Raw genomic sequence first — 27830 nt, 5'->3', positions numbered from 1 at the left:
GCGTTGTTGGTGGGAACATGAAACAGGGCAGCTGCTGGGGAAAACTGTTCACACAGAATGACCGTAAGAGCCAGCCAGACCTAGTCCCAGGTATGTACCCCCAAAGAATCGAAGACAGGTGTTCAAATCTTATGCATGAGTTTATATTAGCACCGTTCCCAAGAGCCAAGATGTGGGAACAACCCAAATGCCCATCAACTGACCAGACGGACGTCATATGGCTCAACCACGAAATGGAGTGTCGCGCAGTCACACTGAGGAATCACGTGCCAACACACGCTCGTGGATGAACCTTGCAGACAATACGCGAAGGCAGAGAAACTGGACAGAAGGCCACAGGCTCTGTGATCCCATTTCACGGACTGTTCCAAAGAGGTAAAGCCACCAAGACAGAAAGCAGACTGGTGGTTGCCAAGGGCTGGGGGGAGGGGACTAAAACACAAACGCAGGGCCGTGACCCCAGCCACTGTTCAGATGCTCCGAAAACAACCACTGTCACTGGAGGGTTCGGGGCCAGGAGTCCAAGACTGAGCACAGTTCATTTCTTCGCCCACCAGCAATGCGACTCTGGGCAACTCACACCCAGTCCTGCTTATCTCCTAACCAGCAAGATAAAGGCACATGGTTAGGTATCACACACAGGTTTTTGTAAAGACACACAAGGAACGGGGTCACCTCTGCACAGTGTGGAAGCATTCTGAGTCTTCTGTGGTCTTTCTGCACTGCTCTGTGCGGTGAGCTGTTCATGGGGCTGGGAGCAGCTCGGCTCACTGCCCACCGTGTGGACAGGGAGGAAGGGCTGGGGCTGGAAGGAGAGGCCAAGAGGGCCAGAGGCCAGTGAGAGGTCCCTCGAGCCCTGGCTGGGGTCCGTGGCCGCAGCTTCTGCCACCAGTCACCAGACACTGAGCAGCACCGCGGTGATTCGGAGAAGGACGAGGCACAGACAGGTTAGCTGCGAAAGAAACGAGGGTGCAGGGGACGACCGCAAAGAGTGCGACCTCCCCGAACAGCCATGACCTCGTGTATTCAGACAATCAACAATCAAAGACAATCTAGGGGAGTCTCCTGGTCTGCAGCACATCCTAGTGAATGGTAGTACATCGTGGGGAAGGCCACGGGAGTGGATGATGTAACGGTAAGCAAATGTAACCTGTACTTAAACATGTTTCCAGGGTCCGGTGGGCTATTGTCAGGAGCAATCAGGTTTCGGTTGGGGCGGCGTTCCACCCGGAGCAGACCAGGTGTTCCTGGCTGCTCGTTATCTGAGGGGGTTTTGGGGAGGGCAGCATTCCACCCAGAGCAAGCCGGGCGTTCCCACTGCTCGTGCTCCGACGTCCACACTAAAGCCTGCGGGGTCACAATCGTGTTCTCCTATTATATCCTTGGCATAAGCTCTGGGCCGGGGCCGCGGCATCGCACCACACCCACCAGAGCAGAGGGGCAGGATTCTTTATTAAGACACACGAGCTGTGCGGTGTCCTGGCCGCAGAAGTGTCTGGGTAAAGAAAACAAAGCTTCTTCGAGAGACACGATTTTAGAACAAGGGCCACGTTCTTGTCCTGCACCCTCCTTTCTCAGAATGCCTGCCAGCAGAACCCTGTCCAGGCTGCCCGGAGCCTGTACCAGGAGTGCCGGTCTCTCAAGGGGACTTTCCAGAAGGGAAGAAAGTCCGGGAGGCCACAGAGCGGGATGCGCCCACCCCGCCGTAAAAAGCTCTGCAGTGCCAGCAGCGAGAAGCCCCAGCTGAGGTCACTGCCCAGCCGAGGCAGACTTCTCCAGAGAGCGGTCTGGATCCTGACTCCCGAGCACAGGTAGGCCAGGCCGCAAAAGCCACCGCTTTCCACAAGGCCTCCAGGGCAGGGAAGGTCCTAGTGACAATAGCTTTTTCCCAAGAGGAAAGGGGCAGGTCTGAGGAAGCAGCCCTCTCTCCCTTCCCCTGCCTCATCTGTTCTGGGGACAGAAGGGACGGGTGTGTCCAGGCTGGTGGCAAAGGCTGCATTTCCGGGGTTTCTTGGCCGTGGACTCTGGGTTTGTGGAACTGGCCCGCGCTCTTTTGCTTCTGGCCTCTGGCCCCTGGGTTCTTCCTCTGTCTCCCGGCCAGGTCAGGGCTCTGAAAGTCCCTGTGGGAAGAATCAGGGGAAGGCTGAGTTTAGGACAGACACACCAAAGAGACAGGGAGTCCAGGTACGAATGTTTGGCGGAGGGCGGCCCCTCAGCCTTTGTGTGGCTGAGTCCACTCACCGGCCAGGTTCCCTTCCCTCCTGTCAACACAGAGTGTCCCCACCTTCCGTGACCCCGAGGCCACTCCCTAAAGAACCCGGAGCCCTTGAAGGCCTTGGCCCACAATCACTATCCTGATAAAAAGGGCACTGTTGTCACTTCACACATACCCTCTTTCCAGAAGCAGAGACCCAGCCAACTGGCCTGAGGCCACATGGAGAAGCAGCGAAACCCAACAGGCCGTTAACCACCTGCTCCCCACCTTCCACCCAAGTTAACTGAGTTCTGGATCCTTCCCAGGCCTCAAACAGGCCTCTTAGTTCTGACTGCCCTGTCGCCCAGGATAACTTATCAGTTGGCCTGGTGGTCGAACACTGCTTCCTTCCTATGCGGGGACAAAGGACCCTTGCACGCCTGAAGCAGGTGCAGGGCTGGACCGCCTCTCACACACTTCAAACTGTCGCAGCAGTAGCTGTCTCCGGCCCCCCTCCTGCACGGGTCTCCAGCCCTGTGCCTTACCGAGCCTTCTGGGTTCTTCCTGGACGTGCAGAGCTGGCAACACATGTGTCAGGATCACAGTCTGAGACTACCTAACTCTTTTACAAGACAGGAACCCTAAGAAAGGCGGGCAAGTGCCCATCTTACTGAGGAAATGGTGAGGCTGTGAGGCTGAGTCCTCCGTTTCAGGTTCCACAGGCAGGCTTTGGGCCCGGCTCTGCCCAACAAGAGAGCTCCCACCGGGCCTTTAGGCCATTCTCGCACAGATCTAAGCTCCTGCTGTGCCCTGGAGTGGGCGGGGACTGTATCCAACTGCTTCTGGGGGCATCATTCCCCTTGCTCCAATGTCCGGGGGACAATTCTCACCACACCCAGTTTCGGGGCACCGGGCTCAAGCCGTGTCACCCCGAGCAGGTTCCTAGACATCCCCAGGGCCAGGTTCGGCACCTGAAGGCATGTGGCCGATGACGAGGACCTCGCGAACCCACAGAGGCTAGAGGAGCCCAGGGCTGTGGGGTCAGGCAGACCTCGGGCCACATGGCCGTGTGACCCCGAGCAGAGGCGGCTCGTTTACCTGGGCCTCCGTGGCCTCACAGTGCTCAGCTGATGGAGGTGAAGACACACGGACGATGAACTTGGCACAGCGCCGGGCACGCGGCGGGCTGCTCCGTGAACTGCGCCAGCCTTTCCTTTGGAACCTCCAGCCCCACCGCTGCCCTCCTCCGTCGCCTCGGGTCTCCGAGGTAGAGTACACCACGCACCCGAGCCGGGGCTGCACCTGCCCCCCTGCACCTCTCCCAGCCCAGGAGTGCCCCCTGCTGCGTGCCCCGCCTCACCTGGGGCCACGTTCTCGTCCACCCACTGAAAGAAGCCGCACTGCTGCTCTCGGGGCTTGGCACATGTGTGGAACTGGCGGCCCTTGTTGGGCCCGTCCTTCTGCACAGTCCGGGTGATGGCGGGCTGGCTGCATAGGCAGGACATGCCCCCGCCCCCGCCCCCGCCGCCGCCGTCCTCTCCTGGTCGGCCGGACCCGCCCCGGCGGTCCCCTGTGGCAGGCGGGCGGCCCAGCGAGCTGCCGGTGGGTCTCAAGGCAGAGGAAGGCGGCCCCCCGGCTTCCGGGAGGCTGCTGTCAGCCCAAAGGAAGAAGCTGCAGCGGCCGCCGCCGCACTTGTAGAACTGGCGGCCCTGGTTGGGGCCCTCCTTCCGCACGGTGAGCAGCAGGGCCTCCTGGCCGCAGTTGCAGGTCACCGAGTTGCTGCCCCCGGTGATGGCGGGTGGAGGCAGCATCCGGGGGGCACTGTCCATTCTGTTCAGGGACTGGCTAGCCTGCAGGTAGTTGGAGGGCTGGCTGGCTGGCTGGGAAGCACTGGGGGGGCCCCGAGAGAACCTCAGGTCCAAGATCTCCCGCAGCGTCTCGTCACATCCGCCGATGCAGCCGACAAACTCCAGGGGCATGGTCGGGGGAAGGCTGCCGCGTTTAAACTTTAACTTCAACCTAGCGAGGCCAAGAGATGACAGAAAGCCTTACTAGCAGCTGCAAGCATCTTCTCCTTATCCACAGAGGGCTGCGCCCACCCGGGCCTCCCCTCAGCACCCCCGCGCCCCAGGAGCCCACACCAGGTGCCTGGCAGCCACGAGCCCCTCCAGGTGTCATGAGAGCGCAGAGTAGGAGAGAGAGGAAACCTGAGACCCCGATTAATCTCCCAAACACAGAAGCCTCGGGGCGCCTGGGTGGCTCCATCGGTGAAGCACCTGCCTTCGGCTCAAGTCATGATCCCAGGGTCCTGGGATCGAGTCCTGCATCGGGGGTCCCTGCTCAGCGGGGAGCCTGATTCTCCCTCCCCTCTGCCCCTCACCCGGCTTGTTCTCTCTCTCTCAAATAAATAAATAAAATCTTAAAAAACAAAACAAAACACAGAGGCCTCGGAAAGGTTCACTTCCTATAACCAGTGGTTCTTGGACCCCTGCACCCTGCTGGTGAGGTCAGAACTACTTTGTAACAAGGCTAAGAAGTCACATCCGTTGTGCTCTCGTCCCCCCATGTTGTATGCATGAGATTGCTAGAGGCTGCGGCCCACACAACCGGCCCAGCAGACTGACTGCGAGCAGACCCAAGAGTCCAGCGGTCTCTATGGAGCCAGACGTTAGACTCACAAAAATGGAAAACATGCATTTTCTGTTTTCTGTTTTGCAGAAACATCTTTCTCTGTTTTCTACTTTGCAAATAGACATTTTCTTTTTCTTTTCTTTTTGCTTTGGAAATAGGTAAAAATATGCTATTTATGTTAGCATGCAACGTATCTATTGTAAAATTAACACATTTAAAACATCACTTCAATTCAGAATATGGTAAGTATTGATAAAGAACCCACAACAAAGCTCTCTGGGTGCCTTCCTTGATGATTTTTAAGAGCATAAGGGGTCCTAGGACCAAAAGGTTTGAGGACCAGTCCTACCTAAGCCTCTGGACTTTTGGGAGGAGCTTGGGGACGCTATCCGACACCGGAATATTCACTTCCCCACACTCTACTGGGCAACAATCTAGCTGGAAAGGGCAGGGAAGGGTGCCTTCGTGGTTCTTCTGATGCATGCAGGGCTCCCCCGGAGCTGCCCGGGAACCTGCCCCCAGGCCCGGCTTCTGCACCACAGAGGCACGGATGGGACACAAAGCGATTCAGGATCAGCGACCCAGCTGCTGCTGAGCGCGGCGAGCGCCCCCCAGCCTCACAGGGGCCCAGCTCACCTGTAAACTGGGTGTGGCTGACACACGGGACACACGGTCCCGTCCCTGCTGGCCTCCAGCACAGAGTCGGGGAACCACATGGCCGATCGGCATTCTGGGAAGCCCGTGCAGCTGAGGTAGAACCTGGGGAGGGAGCACAGGGAGCAGGGTCGGGCAGGAGTCGGCAGACCGCAGGAAATACACATTCCTGGGCTGTGGCCTGGCTGGCAAGGAAGCTGTTCTCCGGCTGATTAGAGACGTTCCCTTTACTGGAGGACACGTCCGTGGACACGCAGTCACTGGTACCGAATAACTGAGAAACACAGGCCCACATTTATTTCTCATCTCCCTAAGAAGCACAAGCTGCTATGGCTGACTCTGCTTTCTCCTTAGAGACAACCAAGCCACCGACCACTCCTGGGCCATGGCAAGGCCCCCGTCCCGAGGGCGCGGCTTGGGCTCGGCTCAGGCTCCGGGCCATGCGCTCTCAGACGTTCCCTGGCTGCTCCACACGACAATCCCGATGGGGACCAGCAGCACCCTCAGTTTGTAGTGGGGCAAACAGGCGGGGGGCGGTCTGGAAACCTGCCCAAGGATGCACGTGCAGTGAGCGGGGGCGCTGGGAACAGAACCCTAGCTGTCCAGGGGTGCCTGGGTGGCTCAGTCGGTGAACTGTCTGCCTTTGGCTCCAGTCCTCCCTTCCTTCCTTCCTTCCTTCCTTCCTCCCTCCCTCCCTCCCTCCCCCTCCTTCTTTCCTTCCCTCCCTCCCTCCCTCCTTCCTTCCTTCCTTCCTTCCATTTTTATTTGACAGAGAGAGACAGCCAGTGAGAGGGAACACAAGCAGGGGGGGTGGGAGAAGAAGCAGGCCCCCAGTGGAGCAGGGAGCCCGATATGGGGCTCAATCCCAGGACCCCGGGATCATGCCCTGAGCCGAAGGCAGACGCTCAACGGCTGAGCCACCCAGACGTCCCCTGGCCAACAGTTCTTTATGGCTTCAGTCACGTAGAGCTGGGGGAGCCGATGGGAACACGATTTACAACGTCCTCAGGGCATGCCTGGGAAGGACCGGACCAGGGGAAAACCAACCAACCAAGCCTTAAACCCCAATTATTCAAATAGCAAATCTAGAAACTCAGAAATGGAAACTGTTGGATAGCCCCCAGAGTGGTAAATTCCACAGGACGATCTCTAGACCTCCCCGGGGGACCCAAGCACTTAGAGTGCTTGGAGTGCTTGAGTCACCACAGCTCTTGCTAAGTCCTCACATGGGCGTCCCGCACTGGGCTAAGCCCACCCTGGCACTGGCTTCTGAGAGCCAGAATGGCCTTCTCTGTGCCCGGGCCAGTGATGGGTCAGTAGTTGGGGAACCAACAGGGGTCAGAAGAATGAAGGACCGGGAGGACCTAGGATCAAATTCTGTTTTCCTGACCCCCCAGACTGGACTTTGGAGACATTTCACCAAACCCTCACCCTTCCCATGGTAGATACCACTGCCGTAGGCTTATGGAAAAGAAAATTGGGGCTCAGGAGCTAAGTAACCTGCTTTGGGGCATAAAATGTGTGTGTGGCAGAAGTGGGATTTGAACTCAGACCCAGCCGGGTCCTCAGCTCCTGCTTCCCCATCATCCTCCACCGTGGGTGGGCGATGCCCTATCCACCAGGGACACAGCGGCGCCATCACCCCCCACCTCCTCTGAATCCCAGAGCGCTTCACGCGACCAAGGCCAGGTCCCCGTCAGCTACCCTTCTATCTCCAATACCCTAGTCCAAGGGCCGGCAACGGCAGGCCCACCTTTAAATAATGACACAGAAATGAAACGACAGGGCCTTGCAGAGAGTGTCCGGGCAACCCAGCAAGTGCCAAGCAAGCAGAAGTACGCTGCAAGTTGGGCACTGACCCGCCATTCTTCTTGGTCTTGAGGACCATGTCTTTGTTGCACTGTGGACACTTCCTGATGGGCTCTGGCAAGCTCGGGTAGATGGCTTCTTGCTGGGCCACCTCTGCCCCTTCCCCAAAGTACTGGGCTAACGCCTCGTCCAACCTGAAGAAAGAGCAAAACATTCACAATTTTTTTTTTTTTTTTTAAAGATTTTATTTGTTGGGATGCCTCGGTGGCTCAGTCAGTTAAGCATCTGCCTTCGGCTCTGGTCATGATCCCAGGGTCCTGGGATCGAGCCCCACGTCGGGCTCCCTGCTCAGCGGGAAGCTGCTTCTCCCTCTCCCTCTGCCGCTCCCCCTGCCTGTGCACGCACGCTTTCTCTCACATAAATAAATAAAATCTTTATTTTTAAAAAATATTTTATTTGTCAGGGAAAGAACGCATGTGAGCTCAAGCAGGGGGTGCGGCAGGCAGAGGGAGAAGCAGACTCCCCGCTGAGCAAGGAGCCTGACACGGGCTCGATCCCGGGACCCTGAGATCATGACCGGAGCTGAAGGCAGACGCTTAACCGTCTGAGCCGCCCAGGTGCCCCTACAATATTCTAATGTGCCCGTAAGGTGAGTGTGACCGGGGACACCTGCTGGCTGCTCACCACGGGCCTGATGCACAGAACAGAGGCTGACAGGGCTGTGTCGGCCAAGCAGCCTGGCTCCTCTCTGGCTCCCGGCAGCTCCCCCCAGGGATCCATCTACAGGCGGGTACTTCCGCCTTGTCACCAGCCCCACATCAAACAAAACTGCACACGGTCCCTGCACGCACTCCAGAAGTGTCTGTCTGTCTGGGTTGACATTTAAACTAGCTCATCTGTTTCCCTTTTTATTTTTTTTTAAGATTTTATTTTTGGGGACACCTGGGTGGCTCAGTGGGTTGAGTGTCTGACTCTTGATTTCGGCTCAGGTCATGATCTCAGGGTCGTGGGATCGAGCCCCACATTGGGCTCCGCCCTCAGTGTGGAGTCTGCTCAAGATTCTCCCTCTCCCTCTGTCCCTCCTCCAACTTGCATGTGTGCTCGTGCATTCTCTCTCTCAAAATAAATAAAATCTTAAAAGAGTTTATTTTTAAGTAATCTCTGCACTCAACACAGGGCTTGAACTCAATCCCAAGATCCAGAGTCACCCGCTCTACTGACTAAGCGAGCCAGGTGACCCGGTTCATCCCATTTCTTTCCCGAGTTGGCAGGGGGCAGAAAACGTGTATTTCCCTAACAATACGCCCATGTACTGCTTGGTACACGGCCACCTCCAAATACTCCATAGAACAGGAGTGTCACACGGCAGCACCGAATTTACCGATGCAGGATTATGTGCCTATAACTCAAGACAGGATTAAAATCCAGAAATGGCCTCTCTAAAGCCAACGGCCTGGAATAACCAGCCCAGATTTTTCTGCTAACGGTTTCTAGGCTGACAAAACTCTACAGAAAGGAACAGAACTCAGGAGGGAAACCTGAAGGGGGAGGAGTTGCATGTGGACAGTCCTGCCAGGCACGACCCCCCTGCAGAAGGCGAACTGGCCTCGGGGACGCTTCAGCACCCGCAGGCACACGTTCCGAGGTGCGAGCAGGGACACCACCGTCTTTCTACCGAATCGCCCCCACCCGCTCCCACTGCTCAGGGGAAGGTCATGGCCCAGGAGGCAGAGCTCAATGACCTCAAGCGCAGGCAAGGAGGGTCTGGACTCACTTCTTAGCTTTGGCCACCGCTTCAATGAAAACCTGCTTGTATTTCTGGACTTGCTGCCTTAGAACCACCCACTTGTCTTTCTTGCCTTCACAAATCAGCTTCAGGTCAGCTTCCAGCTCGGCCCGGAGGTCAGGCTTGGACATCTCATAGCCCATGGAGTCATACCCTGCAGGGAGAAGGGCAGTGTTCCGCGCGGCCCCATGCGACACCCCTGGGGGGTCCTGCCGCACGGCTCTGCCACCACCCACCTCGAGCTCCTCCTGCTTACCTTCCACCAGCCCCATGCCCAGATGCCCGGGGAGAAACCGCTTGTCTGCCGTGAGCCCGACGTACATCCGGGCTTTGATGGTCTCAATGTGCTCTGCATGAGTGGCGTCGGTCCCTGAAAGCCACTTCTGGTTACTCGGGGTGATGCAGACAATCCCCCCGCTGTCCCACGGGCCCCTTCCTCCGCCTGGACTCATTCTCGGTCCGACACCTCCATTTGCATGGGGCCCACGCGGCAACCACAGCTCGCCCTGGCATCCACGTACTCGCTACAGCTGTCAACGCCGCTTGGCGACGCCTGCACGTCTTTCTCCCCTGCTCTATGTGGCAGAGCCACGGCTGGAGCCCACATCACGTCCTCTGCGTCAGGACAACGTGCTCAGTCTTCACCTTTCTGGTCGCTTCCTCCACCCAACCCATTTCTTACACTTGTGGCCAAAGGGACCTTTGCAAATGGAGCTCCATCATCAAGGAGATGCAACTCAAACCCACAAAGAGATAGCACTTCACACGAACTCGGTGTGAAGCATCACCCAAAAGCACAGAGAACAAATGTCGGCGAGAATGCGGAGAAACGTCAACCCTCACACGGGGTGGAGCAGCGTAAAACGGGGCGGCCACTGTGGCAGTAGGTCCAGAGGCTCCTCAAAAGGTAAACACAGAGCGACCACTGGACCCAGCAATTCTTCCCCGACGTATCTACGCGAGAGAACCGCAAACCCGTCCACGCACAAACCTGTACGCGAACGTGCCCTGAGCCATTATTCACGATCGCCCCAAACTGGAAATGACCGAATGTCCGTCAACTGATGAACTGATAAACTGTGGTCTCTGCACACAATGGGAACAGTACAAGAAATGGAAAGGACGCAGGTGCTGATTTGCGCTACAGTGCGGATGAGCCTTGAGAACATGCGAAGTGAAAGAGACCAGGTACAAAAGGCCACATGGTTTATCGTTCCACGTGTACGAACTGGGTCAAACAGGCACAATCCACTGAGTCAGAAAGATCAGTGGCTGCCCAGGGCTGGAGGGATGGGAGGGGAGGGGGAATGGGGTGTGGCTGCTAAGGGGTATGGCGTTTCTTTCTGAGGCGATGAAAACGTTCTAAAATTAATTAAGGTGATAGTTCTACAATTTTGTGACTACTGAGCAACGAACTGTACATATTACGTCAGTGAATTGTACAGGATGTGAATTATGTCTCGATAATGCCGCTAACATTTTTAAGAAATGTAGCTCTCGAAGGGAAGAATGAAAGGGGGGGTGAACAGAAGGGCGAATGAATCATGAGAGACTGTGGACCCTGGGAAACAAACTGAGGGCTTCAGAGGGGAGGGGGGTGGGGGATCGGGATAGGCCAGTGATGGGTAGTAAGGAGGGCACGTATATGGTGTTATATGCAAATAATGAATCATGGAACATTACATCAAAAACTAAGGATATACTGTATGGTGACTAACATAATAAAAAAATATTAAAAAAAAGAAATGTAGCTCTCTTTGTTCCTTTCCTCAAACATCTTAAATGGCTCTCTGCAAGCCACAGGCCAATACCCAAGCCCCTCAGGCCAGCGTGCCAGGCCCTGCCGCAGTTGGGCTCCAATCATCTTTCCAGCCTCACCTTCCGTGACCACTCCATCTGCCCCCGGCCACAGGGTTACGTGCTCTCCTGTCCCTTCGTGCTCCCTCAGACTCTGCCCATGCCGGGCCTGCTTCATTCTCCAGGAATTCCCACTGCAAGGGTTTAAGGTCCCTGTCCGATCCCTGCAGAACCCAGCAGGCTGTGTTTATGTGTTGCTTTGAGTTGCTTCTCCTGCCAGATGGCCCCTGACGGGAATGGGATGCCTAGGCCTTATTCCTCGCTGTGTCCCCAGGCCTAGACTGAGGTCTAGCTTTTGTGAGGCTCACATTTTTAATGACTACACATCCTGATGGATACATGAACTCTAATTTGACTTAAACCGACAGGGTTTCTGGAGAGCCCGACAACGGCCAGTGGACTCCAGGAGGGGCCCTTCTTTTGAAGTCACAGAACTACAAAGACCACTGGGTAGTAAGGCAGCCGTGCCCCAAGGGGGAACAGCTTGCTTCCGGAACACGCCCAGGGAGCTCCACTTCCCCTTCCCTCCACTTCCCTCTCCATCAAGCCACTGCCCTTTTGAACTAGGCTTACCGGAGACGATCCTCAGAGTCGTATAACGGACAAGGGGGCAGATCAGTCACAAGGGACCTGCCTGTAAACCTGGGGCCATGGGACCTGCTGGGAAAACCGATTCTGGCCCAATTTCTTTTTCAATCTGATTTCAGTTCCTAAACAATTATGGAAAAACGCTTTAACAAAAACTCAGAGCACAGCCGCGTGTGGCTAGCTGCGGGGTGGCCAACCCGGACTCGACAGGGGCCTGGCATGGAACGAGCGGTGAGCGAAGCCAACTGCACGCAATGGAGAAGAGACAAGCTGTCACCCCAGCTCAACCGACTGCTTCCACCTGGGAGGGAAGGCTTGGGCTGCCAGACCTCCCAATGCTTCGCAAGACGAAGACACACTTGTGTGGAATCTCTCAAGTTTTAAATGTTGGTACCTTATTCAAAATAAAACCAAACCCCTGTGTGGGCCAAAAAAACCGAGTCCACAGACAGGACCTGGCCAGGGTGCTCCCAGTTCAGACCCCCGAGTCCTGGGACACACTGATGTCCTAATCCGGCTGGTGTGGGGCGGAGGTTAAGAGTGTAAGAGTGGACTTACGCAGATCAAGGTTTTAATAACTCGCACAACAGGGCACCTGGGGGCTCAGTAGGTTGAGTGTCCGACTCTTGATTTTGGCTCAGGTCATGATCTCAGGACCATGGGATAGAGCCCTGCGTCGGGCTCCACAGTGAGTGGAGTCTGCTTGGGATTGTCTTCCTCTGCCCCCCACCCCCCCACTCCCTCCCCACTCTCTCTAAAATAAATAAATCTTAAAAAAAAAAAAAAAAAAACCCCACCAAAAACCCACAAAAAACCTTGCACACCTCGCGGCCTTAGGCAAGTTCTGGACTTCTCTAAGCCTCCCTTCAGCTATAAAGGGGGTCAAGAAGAGGACACCCACGGCGGAGCTGTCCCGAAGACCAGAAGAGGCAGAGAGCCGCTGGTTACCACGACGACCGGCTACTGACCAATGCCGTGCTTCTCCATGAGGGCGATGAGGTCGGCTTCGGTGAGCAGCTGGGGCGGGCTGGTCTCCCCGTCCACCATCGCCACAGTGCTGGGCTGGAAGCAGGCGCCTCGCTCGTACACAGGGAGCGTCTATAGGGGCAGCAGAAGCGTTAGTCGGAGCACTCCGCGTGGCACTGAGGCAAAAGACGACTGCCATGTCAAAGAGCGTGGCCCTGTTCCCACGGAGCGCACGAGGGTTGGGAACCCGACCGTCTTCCCCTCTCCCCGAGGCCCACGGGGGACGTGAACTCTGACCTCTGACTGGGCCTGTGCTTTATTACCTTGTCACTCCAGTGGTCATACGGGTACACGTCCAGATAGTTCCGGGCCAAAATCATGAGGCCGTGGGCCACGAAGCGTTCCTGAGCGATGTCGATCTCCACGGTGGTCTCCTGCCCCTGAGCATCCTGGGAGCAGCAAGCCAGGAAATGGCGCACGATGAACTCATACAGCCGCTGCTCATCTCCCTGGGAAGACAAGGGAAGAGTCTGCAACTCCCTCAGAATAACGACTGCGCTACCCAGGCGCCCCTGCCCGAGGTTTTCTGACGTAAACCCAACCGAAGGAGAAAACGAGGTAAAAGCGTAACAGCTAACACGAGGCCGCCCCTTGTATATAAGACACAGGAAAGTGGTAGCCGGCAGCCCAGCCTCCCAGGGTTTGCGGTGATTTTGTACCAAGTAAGTAATCAAGGACCTAGTAAGGCTCCATCTGTTAGAAGCCCCCAAGATGCTCAAACTCACAGCCAGTAATTCTCCCTCTAGAAGGGACCCCAAGGAAATAGTGGGAGGCCCACACAAACACTGACACAAACATTCACTGTCATCATGTCTCAAAAAGTTGGATGCAATTTATTCTTAAAAAAGATTTGGCAAATAAATTATGGTACGTCTATGCCATCATTAAGTGTCGTACTTGAAAATATTTCAGCATATGGGGAAATGGCGAATGTCTGTTCCTTATAATCTTTAGAATTTCCTAAATTGTCTAAAATGAACCCATTATCACATTTAAAGCCAGAGAAGAACAGTATGTATTAATAAAAGAAGGAAACAAAGACCAGATGGGACTCAGCTTTGCAATAAGCCTACATCTGTCAAACAAGCCCAGCCAGCTCGGCCTCACGGAGGACATCCCCACGCCGAGGAAGGGCGACAGCAGGTGAGACGCCTGAGCTTTCAGGGCTGCCTCAAAGCCCTGCTGCCACTGGACCGCAACAGGACTCCAGTGTCACGGTCACCGCATCAGGACGGCAATGGAACCGGTCCAGTCCGGGGAGGCCAGGGGCAGATGCCTCGAGTTAACGAGGGGCCGAGAAGACCAAGTGGTTCTGTGGGGACCCCATGGGGGGCTGTGCCCAGCCGAGTGTGGAGGGTCTGACAGAGCGGGAAGTGGGCTGGACAGAGTAGAGCCCCCCCTGGGCAGGGGTGGGGGCTCATGGAAGCCACGCGAGATGGTGAAGCATCTCTTTGCTACAATGGAAGAGCTATTTCAAAATCACTTAGTTCCTAAAGTAAGAGCCCGCAAATTATATTCAAGTGCTAGTGACTCCTCGCTTCCCCCGGGTTCCAGGAGGCAGGAGGCAGGGAAACCGACCTGCAAGCTGCCGGTGTATTTGGTGGGGTGGATGGGAGGGTGGGCTTGGTCAGACTTGTTCCCATTGCGTGGAGTGGGGCCACCCCGCTCTAGAATACTCTGGGCGAAGGCCCCCCAGCGCGGATCCTGGGTCTGCTGCTCCACCAGCACGGTCAGGTTCAAGTCTTTGGGGAAAATGTTTGTTTCAGTGCGAGGATAGCTGATGTACCTAGAACAAAGGCAAGCAAATAGAAAAAGAAATTGCTATAATTGCTCTAGAAATAACTGGATTCGACTGGAAACACCTGGAGACACCTGCCATGCCCCACCTGCCCTAGCCAGCTCAACTGAAGGCAACTGAAGGCAACTGAAGGAAGGTTCTCACACGGGACCCACAGTGGGGTGAGAAACAGCAGGCTCGCTTGCTGAGACACTCCGAGAAGCCAGAGAGTAAGTGCGACGGGCAGCGCGGGGCGGGACACACTCCCGCTCGGCCTGCCAGCAGCTATGTGGCCGGGGACAGAGGCTGGCCCGATCCATCGTCACTCTGCCAGTGACCCCCATGGCCTTGACAGTGGCAACAGAGCATGCTTCTATGACTTTGCTTCGAGCACAGATAGAATAATGCCGGTGCGCCTGGGTGGCTCAGTTGGTTAAGCATCTGCCTTTGGCTCAGGTCGTGATCTCAGGGTCTGATGTCAGGCTCCCTGCTCAGCAGGGAGTCTGCTTCTCCCCCTGTCCCTCCGCTCGTGCGCACTCACTCTCTCTCTCAAATAAATAAAATCTTAAAAAAAAAATCCAAAAAAAAAAAAAGAAAGAATAATGCTGCCTAATAAACCATAACGTGGACCCTCCATGTAACGTTTTTTATTGGCCACTTAAACGGAATTACTGAGATCATTTACATTCTTATTGTCATACAAGTCTTCAAAATATTTTACACTTAGAGCGTGTCCCAGTCAGCGTGACCCAAATTTCAAGTGCTCAATAAATAGTCCCCCGTGGCGAGTGGCCGCCGCACTGGTTAACGTGGACTACACGGTCCCTGGATGGCACGAGGGCGCTCACAACCCGAGGTGGGGTGGTTTACGATGGCAAACGACTCCCAAAGGTGCTGTGTGCCACCTGCCAAGGCCCTGGGGACAGCTGCTGAGAAGTCAACAGTGGGATGTGAGTTCACTCTATGGGCTCTTACTTAGGAAGGGGTTTTGAAATGCCTTTTCCACGTCAAAAACGTCAGTGTCATAATTCGTCTACTTCAGAGGTCAGGTGATACCTAGACAGTCTGCATTTTCCCATAAGCTCCAAAATGTTTACCCTGGGGCCCCCGGCTGGCTCACTGGGTGGAGTGTGTGATTCCTGATTTCAGGGTTGTGAGTTCGAGTCCCATGTTGAGTGTAGAGATTCCTTAAAAATAAAATCCTTTTAAAAAATAAAATAAAATGGGACGCCTGTTGGCTCAGTCGGTTAAGCATCTGACTTTTGATTTCGACTCAGATCATCGTCTCAGGGGTGTGAGATCGAGTCCCGTGCTGGGCTCCATGCTGGGTGTGGAGCCTGCTTAAGATTCTCTCTCTCCCTCTGCCCCCACTCTCTAAAACTAAATAAATAAAATAAAATAAAATAAAATAAAATAAAATAAAATAATTTCACCCTGATAAAGACACACTGAATTCTACTCCCAAATGTGGAATATTTACCCTTGAGTGTAGAGCTTTTCGGCAATCCTCATGGTTTCTTTCGCATTTATTCTCAACTTTCGAGAAGCCAACTTCTCAAGCTCCTGTTAAATGCGTCATAGGCAAGTTAGGGTGTAGTGTGGGAGTCAGAGGGCACGACACGGCCACACAACTCATCTTCACAAATGTCTGGCCCCTGGCACTCCAGCGGCTGTCACGCAGAGGGGGAAAGACTGTGCTGAGGGAAGCTTTCTCGGCCTGCCGGGCAGGGATGGGGCAGATCTGATGCGCAGAAGCAAGAATCACCCGGGGACCCAACAGATTCCCGGGCCCTGAGCACTGGGGATTCTGACAGAAGAGGGCTGGGAGAGAGGCCAGGAATCTGCATTTTTCAACAAGCCAGCTAATACACAGATTCCAATACAGGCAGTCTGGGAACCACACTTTGGGAATACCACCCGGGCCCTAGCAACTTCTCCAGGACGATGAATACCAGTCTTCAAGAACTCCTGGGAGATAATCGGTTGTCCTTCCCCTTGGTGACATTCCACCAATGCTGCTGGCTGTGTGTCAAAGCGTATTTAACCGGGGAGGAATAACACACTTACATCTGTTACAGGAAATCAATCCATAACTCTTCCCTTGTCAATCGAACCACACACACGCCATGCCACACCACAGATAAAGAACACACTGCCAACCGGTCCCTGCATGTTTCTCTTAGCCTGCTTGTTCTGTATGCTCAGTCTCCAGAGGGAATCCCCACAGAAGCTGTACCCTGAATTTTCCTGCAAAGTGGACACTAGGAAGGGGCACCCCCCCTAAGGTAGTTAACTCCAAGTTATGTCCAACAGGGGTGGCTCTTCCTGGGTCTAAAAATCTGAAAAACTCTGTTCCCTTTAAGGTAGGCTCTTAATGCAGATGTTTAAAAATGATGTTTATGTAGACTATACAGAAACATTAAAAAAAAAATGCTTGGGTGGAAAAACCAAGGTATTCCCATTGTAACAACGTAATATACACACATATGAAAAAAATAGGCAGACACTCAGATTATATCCGAGACTGCGAAAGGCTGGCGAGGTAAGGCGTGCCGTGTCTTCCTCTTTTTGTTTCCCAAACCCCACACAAAGCAGCTATACTGCCTTTATTAACTTAAAAAACAACCCAGCATTAGAAGACTAAGCAGGCCCTGCTTTGGGGTTTCTGTTCTTCCCACCACTTTCCTGCGTGGCCCCGTGAAGGGTGATGCTTCCTGCCACTGGGCCACTGCCTGCTGCAGAAGCTGGGTCCCAACCACGGGAGGTCAGAGCTCCGAGCACCTGGTGCACTCTTCTAGAACATACCACAGTGTCCAATGCTTGAGGCCTCCACTTGCTCTTTGCCTTAGACCTGACCTCCACCACGGTTGCCCTGGGATCCTAGAAAGCCAGAAAAAGCAGAGGCCGTATTAACCTGTTGGTGTACCTTGTCCAGCTTTCCTGCGGCAGCCTCAGCTCACCGTTCTGGATGACACCACCAGCAGAGGTCCCTGCCCTGGCCGTGAGAGGACCTCCAGGAAGGTCGGCTTGTAGCCCACGGTGTGGTGGAGACATCACCACCTTCCCACTCAAACCAAGGCTTTGAGGGGCAACTTCACAAGCTCTCCTAAGCATCTCCTAAGAACTGTTTCCTATCTAAACACAGTGTGGATTTTTTTTTTTTAATTCAGGATAATACTAAATTAGAAATAGGAGAAATCACACACTACAAACTGGAAAACTCAATCTTAAGACTGACTTCACACTTTTTTGGGGGGGGGAGAAAAAGCAAAGGGGGACAGGGAGAATCTTAAGCAGGCTCCATGCCCAGCATGGATCCTGACATGGGACTTGATCTCACAACCCCAAGATCATGACCTGAACTGAAATCAAGAGCCAGACCCTTAACTAACTGAGACACTCAGGTGCGCCCCCTCCCCCAACTTCACACTTGTTTTAAGATTTTATTTACTTATTTATTTGAGGAGGAGCACTGGGGGAGGGAGAGGGACAAGCAGACTCCACGCTTAGTGTGGAGCCCGACACAGGGCTCGATCTCACAACCTTGAGATTATGACCTGAGCCGAAATCAAGAGTCAGTCTCCCAACCAACTGAGCCACCCAGGCACCCTGCCCACCTTCACACTTTTAAGAGACTACAAATGAACAAAGAACGCAGCCTAACTGAATTGATGATGAGGACATTTGTATTTCAAAATCCACATTTCTCTCTGCAAATGGCATGCGCTCCAGGGGCTCTTTACACGGAGCTCAAAGTATACAACCTGCTAGATTTTCCTGCACCACATCCCAGGAAAGTAGAAATAGGACAGCTCTCTTTTACTGAACAGATAAACATGCAGTGTCACAGACACGCTAGGTGGCTGCCAGAGCGCTAAGGTCAAAGGGTGGGGAGAGGCACTCTTGGGAGGCAGTGTGGTCTGCAGAAAGGGCTGGAGAGTCAGATACACTGGGGTCCAGCCGTGCTCTGCTCCTTATTAGCCCTAGAGCGTCTGTGCACAAGTTACTTACACCCCTCCCGCCTCACCTGTAAGGTGGGGACAGTGTCACCCTCCTCAAAGGCACAATGAGGACTGAAGAGTATTACGTAACATACGGCGTGTCTGGCACTGTAACAGGTGCTGACAAGTTACCATCCCCCTTACCAAATCGATAATAAGCCTGCCGGGGGGCTACGGCCAAGGGCACACGTGACTCATCGAAGGAGAGATCTCTGAGCTTTCCTGAGGCACCACTGAGTGCAGCCGCCACGTTAACGCGGGCAACTATGCGCTGGTTGAAAAGCAGCAGCATCACAATACAGACGATCGGTCCGAGGGTCGGAGGTCGGTCCGAGGGTCGGAACTCGGCCGCTGGCTGGCCTGTGGCCCTCCGACATGCTGCACGCTCTCCTGACCCGTGCTGCTGCCTCCTGCTAATCACCCTGGCTTCACTCAGAGGTCACCGTGAGAGGTCTTCCACGACCACCACACCTAGAACAGTCCCGTCCCTGCTTCCGGTCTCTATTCCTTTATCCTTTTACTTCCTGGCATCAGTCCCCGTATGAAATTCACTTGGTCATTTGTGACTTTCTTCTCTCTAGAGCTCCTCATGTGACCAGTGGAAGAGGGAGCTGGACCAGATGCTGTGCAAAATCCTTCCAGCTTTAGGACTCTACTGTTCTAGAACGGTCTAAAGGATCCCGAGTTATCTCTGGTGACAGCATTCTGCTGCAGGGAGAGATTGCAGCTATCCAGTTCTTACAATTTCTGACTTTATCTAAAAGGTCTACAGATCCTTTACTTTCACATTATTTACCATTGTTTTCATGGAGTTCGGGTCTTACTGGTTCCCCAAAAATGATATCCTGAGATGCAAGCTGAAAGCTACATTTCAGCAGGACAATGAAGCAGGACCACCTCTGCTAACAGAGAAGGACTGGCTTGGGAACTTGCAGAACGGTCTTCCCAGATCATTAAAATTCTAAATATTTCTTACCTCCATGCACAGCTGGTAGAGGACAAGACAAGCCGTGTGGTTAAAGAGACGATGCCTTTTCCAGTTGAATTCTACGACTCCATCTTTGTGGTCATGAGTTACTGTATTGGGGACAAATGGGAAGGCCGTGACTCATAGAGGCCATTGGACAGGACAGAGAGGAGAAAGTACATCACAGTGAAAGTCCAAAGGAATACGAAACATTGCTTGGGGAATATTTTGGGTGCCTAAGAAAACTGAGTGGATTCTGAACCTCGTAACGGGGTGGGAGGAAGGACAGCAAGGCTGAAAAACTCACACACTTAAATACTGCCATTTATGCTCCCGGTTCTTCCCGGGCCCTTGGGCCCCACACCACGGCAGCCTCCCCCAGCCTTACCTTTAATTTTGTGGAAGATTTCTGGCACAAAAGCCTGAATGGCTTTGAACCTCTCCACCACGAACCCGAGGGTCGGGAACTGGCAGCTGCCGTAACTGATGAGCTGCTCTGCCAGGACCTCGGGAAAAATCCTCTGAAGCCTCAGGGTTTGGAACCTAGTGAAGGCAGCTCCTAGAAAGTGAGGAAGGAAGGAGAAAATGGGGGGCCGTAAGATCAAAGCTAGCTGCATGTACTTACACACAAACCCCATTCTCGGTTCCATAACCCAACACCCAGTGCGCTACGTGGACACCTGACGGAGTTGGCTGGCGGCTCACCGATCCTCAGGTCCAGCTCCTGCCTCACGTCCACGGCGTCGCTCACTCTCTGATCAGGCTCGGTGAGGTTTTCACAGGCCGCCCGGACGGCTCGGGGCGTGATCTCAGAGAAACGGGCTCTCAGCACTGGCAGACTGGGCTTCACTGGGGAAGAGTCACCAAGGGCAAAGTAAAATCACTTTGCCGTCCCAGCATAAAGGGCTCGTTTTTCTTAAACCACCTTGAATGTTACGTAAACCATCTCGAGACGCTGGGAGGCACCCGATTTTCTGATGAGGTTAAGTTAACAGCACGCTAGCCACCTAGGAAGAAAACTTCACTATAACTGCTAAACTTAGTGTTGTCAGAAATAACAATGGTGTGAATTTGAGTGATTCAAGAGAATTTCGGCTATTCTCTTGGTGAGCCTCCCCAGATCCTAATCTCACTTGCTCTCTTAGACTTTACAGAAAATGAAAACATTGTCAATTAAAAGGTCCTACGGGGGAATTTCATGTCCTGGCACGGAAATAACACAGGACACCTACACTGTCCTTGGAAGTTAATGTACTTAAATTCCCAGGAGTCATTATAGCTTTCCACACAAACACACTTCTGGAAAACAGAAACCGTCTTCTCTGAAGCCTGAGAATGGGCTTTGCGTCACTTCCTCTAAGTTACCTGAAATCATCAGCCCCGTTTGAGCCATTTAAAGTCATTCCACAAGTATGTATTAACATCCAGGCATTGTACAAAGAATACCGCAGACAAACACAACATTCCAGAATTATTCTTCGTACTGTACATATGGCATACATGTTCTCTTACAAATATTCGATATATAACTTAAAGAAATAGGATGTATAAAGTCCCTGCTCTAACACGTGACAAGCCCTAGGATAAATGGTCTGTGCTACTGGTTAACTCATTTAGTCCTTATGCAGCCCTGGCAACTGGGTCAGACTGGCTTGATTTTCCAGAAAGCTCAGGCTCCCGAGGGTTTAGTAACTTGTTCCAGGACACACAGCTGGGGAGAACTGACGGATCCAGGGGAGAGACTCTCTGGGGAGGAACTCAGCCACGGCCCATTGGCGCAGGGGAACCATCTACTTCTGTGGTCCCAAACTACAGAAACTCGGAAGCCACAGCACTTACCAGCCCTGCATACGTGGATAATTTCAAACCCGATATTTTCACCTTCTCGATCACAGTCAGTCCAGATCACCAGGGCCTGGCACTGCCGAGTCTCTCGTTCCAGAGTTTTCTGAAATTCCCAAGGGGGAAGGACCAGTGAGAGCACAATTGCAATCTCTTGACACCTCTAGCTAACGAGATTTGACTGAAGATTAGTAATGTTCTTGGAATAGGGCAACTTGGCGAGAAGGAGAGATCTGGGAAACTGCTCTTAACCATCTCTAAGGATGCCAAGGCCACTAGTACAGTTCTCCAGCTTGGAATCACAGACCTGTAAGTGAGCTTCTAGAAGCCTGAGGGTTTAATACAACTATCCTAGTCTGATGAAACCTAAAACTCAGTTCTAACACGTACTTGTAACTCTCATGGCTCTAACAATGTCCTGGTAAAAAAAAAAAAGGATCCCTAAATTGAGTTTTACACCAAGAAGGCTTCCCAGTTAGGAGAGAACTAATTATAGGTGCCCTGACTGCTTGAGAATTCATAACTTGCTGACTAACGACCCTTTACACTTTGTTGTCTCTCCATGCTAATTAGGGCTGGAGTCTAGGATTAATAATTTAACAATATTATTCCTAGGATTTAAACAACCACTACTTACAAAAACGCTTACTTTAGTTCCTTGGCTACTTAGTTTAAATGGCCTCATTTATATGATGAGTGGGAGTAATTTTTAAAATCATGGTACTGGGATGCCTGGGTGGCTCAGTCGGTTGAGCGTCCGACTGACTCTCGGTTTCAGCTCAGGTCATGATCTCAGGGTTATGGGATCGAGCCCCAAGCTGGGCTCCATGCTCAGCGTGGAGTCGGCTTGGGATTCTCTCTCCCTCTACCTCTGCCCCTCCCTGCACTCACATTCTCTCTCGTTTTAAAATAAATAAAACCTTTAAAAAGTGTGTTAAAAAATAAAATCATGGTACTAAGTGTGGTGGGAAACTTGATCTCTAAATTCTAATGCATTCAGAATGCAGGAATCACAGTTCAATTATTTTGTACTTGGGAGCTGTTCAACTCCGGTGCCACATGTCTTCCAAAACATCCTACCTTGATGTCCACAAAATTCTCCGGGCAGTACTTTTCAATTTCTGCTTCAAAGAGAACAAGGGGATTGCAGCTGTGCCTAGAAAAGAAATGAAAACACAACACACCCAACCTCAGCCACAGGACGAAAAGTCCCCCATTTTAATGAGAAAAAAATTGTTCCAGTGTGTTCACAGATGGATCCCCAACAGAAAAAGTTCCACGTGAAAACGCCAGAGGGTTAAAAGCAAGGCTATGACCCTCCGCACAAACAGGAGTGGCTAAGAAGAAATTCTGGAACTCTTTCACGCGTGTCTGCAACAGGATAGATGTAATCCAATGACCACGTGAAACAGGTCTGGCTATTTTAAGGGAAACACGCTTCAAAGTGGTTGTTTATTCTAAACGTTAAGGCAAAAATTCACAAGGGTTCAGCTGATCTTCAGTTATCGCTGTGGTCTCCATGGTTTTCGTCCCCTCAAAATTCACCTGTTGGAATCCTAACACCAGTGTGATGGTGTTAGAAGGTGGGGACTCTCACAGGTGATTATGTCACAAGGGTGGTAGCATCTCATGAATGGGATTAGTGATCTTATAAAAGAGGCCTCACAGAGCTCCCTAGGTCCTGCCACCAGGTGAGGACACAGGGAGAGGTGGGCACACCTCTGGGGAAGAGGGCCCTTCACCTGACCGTGTTGGTACCCTGATCTCCTCCTTCCAGCAGCCAGAACTGGGAGAAATAAATTTTGGTCAACTATGAGCCCTTCGAGTTGATGACATTTTGTTATCGCAGCCCAAACGGACTAAGACAGTCACCTGAGTATTGTAAGCTCCACGGTAAGATCAACATGCCTCAAAATGCCTGCGGTATTTCACAACTTACTGTAACACTCAGAAAGCTCTTCCCCCAGGAATTGTACTGACCATTTGCGAAACTGCATCTGGAAATCATGAGCCAGCAAGTGTCCAGAGACTGAAGTCATTATCATGGTAACATTCTGAATGGTAACAAAACTGGAGTTAGTCTTTTAGCAATTATATTTTGCCAGATAATCCAAATAAAAGGGAGAAACTTCTATTAAAGGAAAAAAAGGGGTTGCCAGGGGTTTGGGGGGAGGTGGGGAGGAATGAATAGGTGGAACACAGAGGACTTCAAGGCAGTGGGACTACTCTGCATGGAATTATAATGGCGGGTACATGTTTACTTTTGCCCAAACCTACAGAACGTACAATACCTAGAGGTAACCCTAATGTAAACTACGGACTTGGTTGCCTGTGATGCGCCAGCCTAAGTTCGATCGCACAAATATATCACCCCAGTGAGTGATGTTGATCATGGCGGGGTAGTGGTACATATGGGGGGGGCAGGGGTTCTATAGGAAATCTATTGCCCTCTCAGTTTTGCTCTAAAAACCTAAAATGGTTCTTAAAAAAATAAAATCTATAAAAAAACCAAACCTAAACCTAGTTAGATCAGGAAGAAATGAACATAAATATGTCTCTTTGACACCAAATGCCATAGTAATACAATCGCCATTCTGATTCTAGCACCGCAATGACTTTGATAGGATTTAAAGTTTCCTCAAACTCTTGTGTATGAGCTTCTTTCTTATTATAAAGAGATGGGACCACATTTAATTAAAAAGTGATTTCCTTATAAATTATAAAAGGTCGCCTGTCATCAGGGATCTTTAGGTCTTAACAATCGTTATTCTGAAAAGATTGTGATTTATTCTACAGTGGCCAGGCTCATTCTTGATCGAATAACTCAAGATACGAGCAATTTAGGGACAACCTGTAGTAAACCGCTGCTCCTTCTATAGCCATATCGAAAAACTCCAGGAACGTACCCCAAAATGGCACACGGATCTAAAAGCCACCTACCTGGCCGTACAGACGATAGTCAAATTCATAGATCTTGTTGAATTTTGAAAATCCCTCCCTCTAGAACAAAACAAAAATATAATAGATCGATTATTTGGACAACAAATGATTCCTCAGCCTAAGGATGAAGCAGAATGCTGGTAAGTGCTAATATGGAAAAGTATTTCCTAAAGACAAAAAATTGGCTACGTTACTAAGACCATTTATCACGTCGATCCTCGAAACAGTTACAAGCACACGATTGGTAGAGTCCATGGAGTTTTTACGCTGGAAGGTAACCTTGAGGCCAGCTAATATAATATCTTCTCATAAATGAGAATGGATGCGTCCAAGGTCATATCACAAATTAAAGGCAGAAGAAGGATCAGGACATAATTCTCTTGACAATTTTCTTCTTCCCCATTTACTTCTACTACTTTCTGGCTGGCCAACTGCACCTGTCAACTGTGAGCACAGGCAAGTCATTCACTTTTCCAAACATCAATTTATTTTTGAGTACGGTTACCTCTAAGTTCTCCTCTGGCTCTAAAATCCAGTAAGCTATGAGCCCCAGTCAGAACTGGAATCCAGTCTGTAAAGCAATTCTTCAGCTTGCAATCATGGGTGGACAAGACCCTCTCTGAGTAGATACCACCTTCCTCCACAGGGACATTAAAAGTAGTTACACCTGTGAGTTTTGCACCAACACTACACAGAAGACAAGAAAATGGCCAACGGGGAAGTGGAGAAATGTTCGAGGGCCAAGAAGGGTCAGTGTCGGAAAGATTCTTCCTCTGTCTTACAATTTTTTTTTAAGATTTTATTTATTTATTTGACAGACAGAGAGACAGCCAGCGAGAGAGGGAACACAAGCAGGGGGAGTGGGAGAGGGAGAAGCAGGCTCCCAGTGAGGAGCCCGATGCGGGCTCGATCCCACAACGCCGGGATCACGCCCTGAGCTGAAGGCAGACGCTTAACCGCTGTGCCACCCAGGCACCCCTGGACTTTTTTAAGAGAAGCAGTGCCAGCAACTTTTTTTTTCCCCCCAAGAAAATGGTTTCTGACTTTTTAAGAAAGCTCTGAAGCCTTCCCAAACACACACTGTATGACCCTGATATATAACAAGGCTGAAGTCAGCTGACTCAGCCTCTCCCCAGCCCAGCCCCAAGTGACTCCTGAGGTGCATATCCACTTCCCTTGGGTCTCTTGGGAACACAGTCTGAAAACCTCTGTTCTAAATATACTTTTCAAGGTAAGTAACTGGTCTGATAACATGCGTGTGACTCCAAAACAGGGCTCTTCCAGGCGATCTCCTCTCCCAGTGGTAGACTCGAGGAAGTGAAATGTTTTTCCTGACATTTCAAACTTGTCCCTTGTAATTCCTATCTGAGGGTGGCACACAATTATGTGTGATTCCCCATTTGGGTGAGGTGTTCAGGGAAAGTGGATGTTTCCAAATTACAGTAGTTCTGGAGTCTGAAGAAAGAAAAAAAACCAACCACCTGGTAGACCAAGAATGTAGCTTTTGTGATCTCTTCTGCAGTGCTGTCCACTCTATTAAAAAAAAAAAAAAAAAACCCACAAATTCCTTCTCTAAGCACTCTGTAGGAACTGTCACATCACTGCCACTGAATGTGTAGCAGGATTCATTAAGATTTATCTTTCTGAATATAAAAAATAAAACCATGAAAAAATTGCACACACGAAGAAGATTGTAGTTTTCAATGTGCTTTTGAATGCTATTGTAAATGGAACTGTTTCTTTAATTTTCTTTCTGGATTTTTCCTTAATTTTTCCTTAATTTTCTTTCTGGATTTTTCGTTGCTACTAATTTGTGTGCACTGATCTTGTATCCTGCAACTTTGCGGAATTTATCAGCACTAATGGTCTTTTGTGGATTCTTTGGGATTTCTATTCTACAAGATCATGTTGTTTGCAAATAGACATATTTTTAATTCTTCTTTCCAATTTAGATTTCTTTTTCTTGCCTAATTGCTTTAGCTAGAACTTCTAGTAATTTTGGATAGCGATGGTGAAAACAGGCAATCTTGATTCGTTCCTGAGCTCAGAGGAAAAGCTCAGTCTTTCACTCTCCAGTTAAAGTTAGTAATGGCCTTTTCAAAATGCCTTTTATCATGAAGGGGATTAAATTTTTATCAAATGTGTTTTCCGCACCAGTTGAGATAAACAATGTAGGTTTTAAGTGGGGGATTATTGGGTCGTATCTGTGTTCTGTAAAGTCACTTTGGCAAAGGAGAATTTCAAGAGTGAAAGGCTAGGGAGAAAGCTACTGGAGTTTTCCATGTGAGGGGTCAGAGGCCTGAACTCTACAGCACAACATCAGCTCTTGCTCCCACTATCCATGAGCTAGAAATGGAGGTCTAAGGACCTTGGGATCTTTAAAGAAAAAAGAGCAGGGAACTTCTGCCCCATACTCTTAGAAATGGCCTCCAGAAAACCATTTCATTATCCACTTTAATTTGACAGATTTTCCAGAACAGTCCTTGCTGCCTCTGTGCCAACTCTTACACAAAATCTTTTACCTTACCCTTCCTTTGCACCTCCAGTGTGTCTAGGACCCATTCTCATCCATTACTTGCCTGTTTCTTGGAATTTGTACTAGTAGGAATAGGGCTGATGTTCGCTCTAGTCCCAAACCCTAGGCAGTACTGCCCCATCAATATGCGTTTACAGACTGCAAAGTCGGTGGGGCTGCAGAACGCAGGGGATGCAAGAGAACTGGGGAGAGCTAGTTAGCTGGCAATGCTCAGACAGGGCTTGACTGCCAAGTTAAAGGGCTTTGGTCTGTGGTTCCCAAAAACTGAGCTTTTGAATCACAGGGACTAATGTTAAAATTCAGACTTCTCTGGGGGCGCCTGGGTGGCACAGCTGTTAAGCGTCTGCCTTCGGCTCAGGGCGTGATCCCGGCATTGTGGGATGGAGCCCCACATCAGGCTCGTCCGCTATGAGCCTGCTTCTTCCTCTCCCACTCCCCCTGCTTGTGTTCCCTCTCTCGCTGGCCGTCTCTATCTCTGTCGAATAAATAAAATCTTAAAAAAAAAAAATTCAGACTTCTCTGATCTCACCCCAGACCTAGAGAATAGCCGGTGCCCCAGCTGGTTCCGATTATCAGACAAGTTTGGGAACCGCTGTAGTGGACGAGGAGAAACCAAGGTTTTCAAGAAGTACACGGGTGGAGCGCCTTAACTATACTTTTGCACGCCTGTCATTCGGAAAAGACAGAAAGCCAATGCAATGACCCAGAAGCGAGGGACGTGGCCTCCGTGTCTATTCCCGGAGCCCGCCTCGCCTTCCCGCTGGGTGATCGGGACAGCTCCCTCACCCACACAGCTGATCGGAAAGACGCCTCCTTACCCGCCTCATGCGACCGTTGGACAGCAGGTCGGCGATCCCCTTGGCTGCGTCATTTTTCTCGGCCACACAGAGAATTTTCCGCACGCTTCGGAAGGCCACCTCCATGGCAGCGCGGGACAAGGCCCGGGCTCCCGGACGTTGCAGCCAGCGGAGCGCGCAGCGGGCGACCGGGAAGATCATCCCTAGGCCCCGCGCCCGCAGCCGCCCCCCGGATACCCACGCATGCTGGAGGAGCCAGAGGTGAGGTCCACCCGGCGCCCGCCCTAAGGGAAGTGGGGCCTCCGGGAGCCACCAGCGCCACCTCCCGCGGCCCGTCAACTCCCCTCAGCCCGCCGGGCTTCGGACCCTGCAGCCTCTGCAGCCTCTGCCGGGAATACCGCACCGAAGGCTTCCCGTTTCCGCCC

The 27830-nt window shown here is 51.8% G+C and overlaps 1 protein-coding gene across 2 annotated transcripts; it reads right to left on the bottom strand.

Annotated features, from left to right (window-relative positions):
- Positions 1 to 121: 121 nt before the first annotated feature.
- TOP3A (DNA topoisomerase III alpha) lies at positions 122 to 27726 on the bottom strand. 2 transcript variants are annotated; one of them, XM_019803669.2, is made up of 19 exons: positions 27427 to 27726; positions 24073 to 24132; positions 23113 to 23186; positions 22213 to 22288; positions 21130 to 21238; positions 19996 to 20139; positions 19679 to 19849; positions 19300 to 19400; positions 17128 to 17202; positions 15803 to 15885; positions 14124 to 14331; positions 12809 to 12994; positions 12488 to 12617; positions 9331 to 9444; positions 9063 to 9228; positions 7339 to 7482; positions 5462 to 5584; positions 3555 to 4213; positions 122 to 2120 (listed from the first exon to the last, which is right to left on the bottom strand). In XM_019803669.2, the coding sequence occupies exons 1-19, from the start codon at positions 27604 to 27606 to the stop codon at positions 1942 to 1944; spliced, it is 2982 nt and encodes a 993-aa protein (XP_019659228.2). In that variant the 5' UTR covers positions 27607 to 27726; the 3' UTR covers positions 122 to 1941. The 2 variants fall into 2 exon arrangements, with proteins under 2 accessions (XP_019659228.2, XP_034502840.1); XM_034646949.1 differs by lacking the exon at positions 17128 to 17202.
- Positions 27727 to 27830: the final 104 nt, after the last annotated feature.

The sequence above is a fragment of the Ailuropoda melanoleuca genome, chromosome 17 (genome assembly GCF_002007445.2).
Source record: "Ailuropoda melanoleuca isolate Jingjing chromosome 17, ASM200744v2, whole genome shotgun sequence".
Lineage (NCBI taxonomy): Eukaryota > Metazoa > Chordata > Mammalia > Carnivora > Ursidae > Ailuropoda > Ailuropoda melanoleuca.
Note: the sequence above shows the minus strand (reverse complement) of the source record. Positions and strands in the feature narration are given on the sequence as shown.

Bases quoted from the DNA above. Each gene is read 5' to 3' on its own strand.
- TOP3A (XM_019803669.2), bottom strand. From the start codon at position 27,606: ATGATCTTCCCGGTCGCCCGCTGCGCGCTCCGCTGGCTGCAACGTCCG. The intron at 22,289-23,112 runs GTCAGTACAATT...TTTCTTTTCTAG, and splicing joins CAGATGCAGTTTCGCAAATG to GCACAGCTGCAATCCCCTTG. The intron at 14,332-15,802 runs GTAAATATTCCA...CCTTTGTTCTAG, and splicing joins GAAAAGCTCTACACTCAAGG to GTACATCAGCTATCCTCGCA.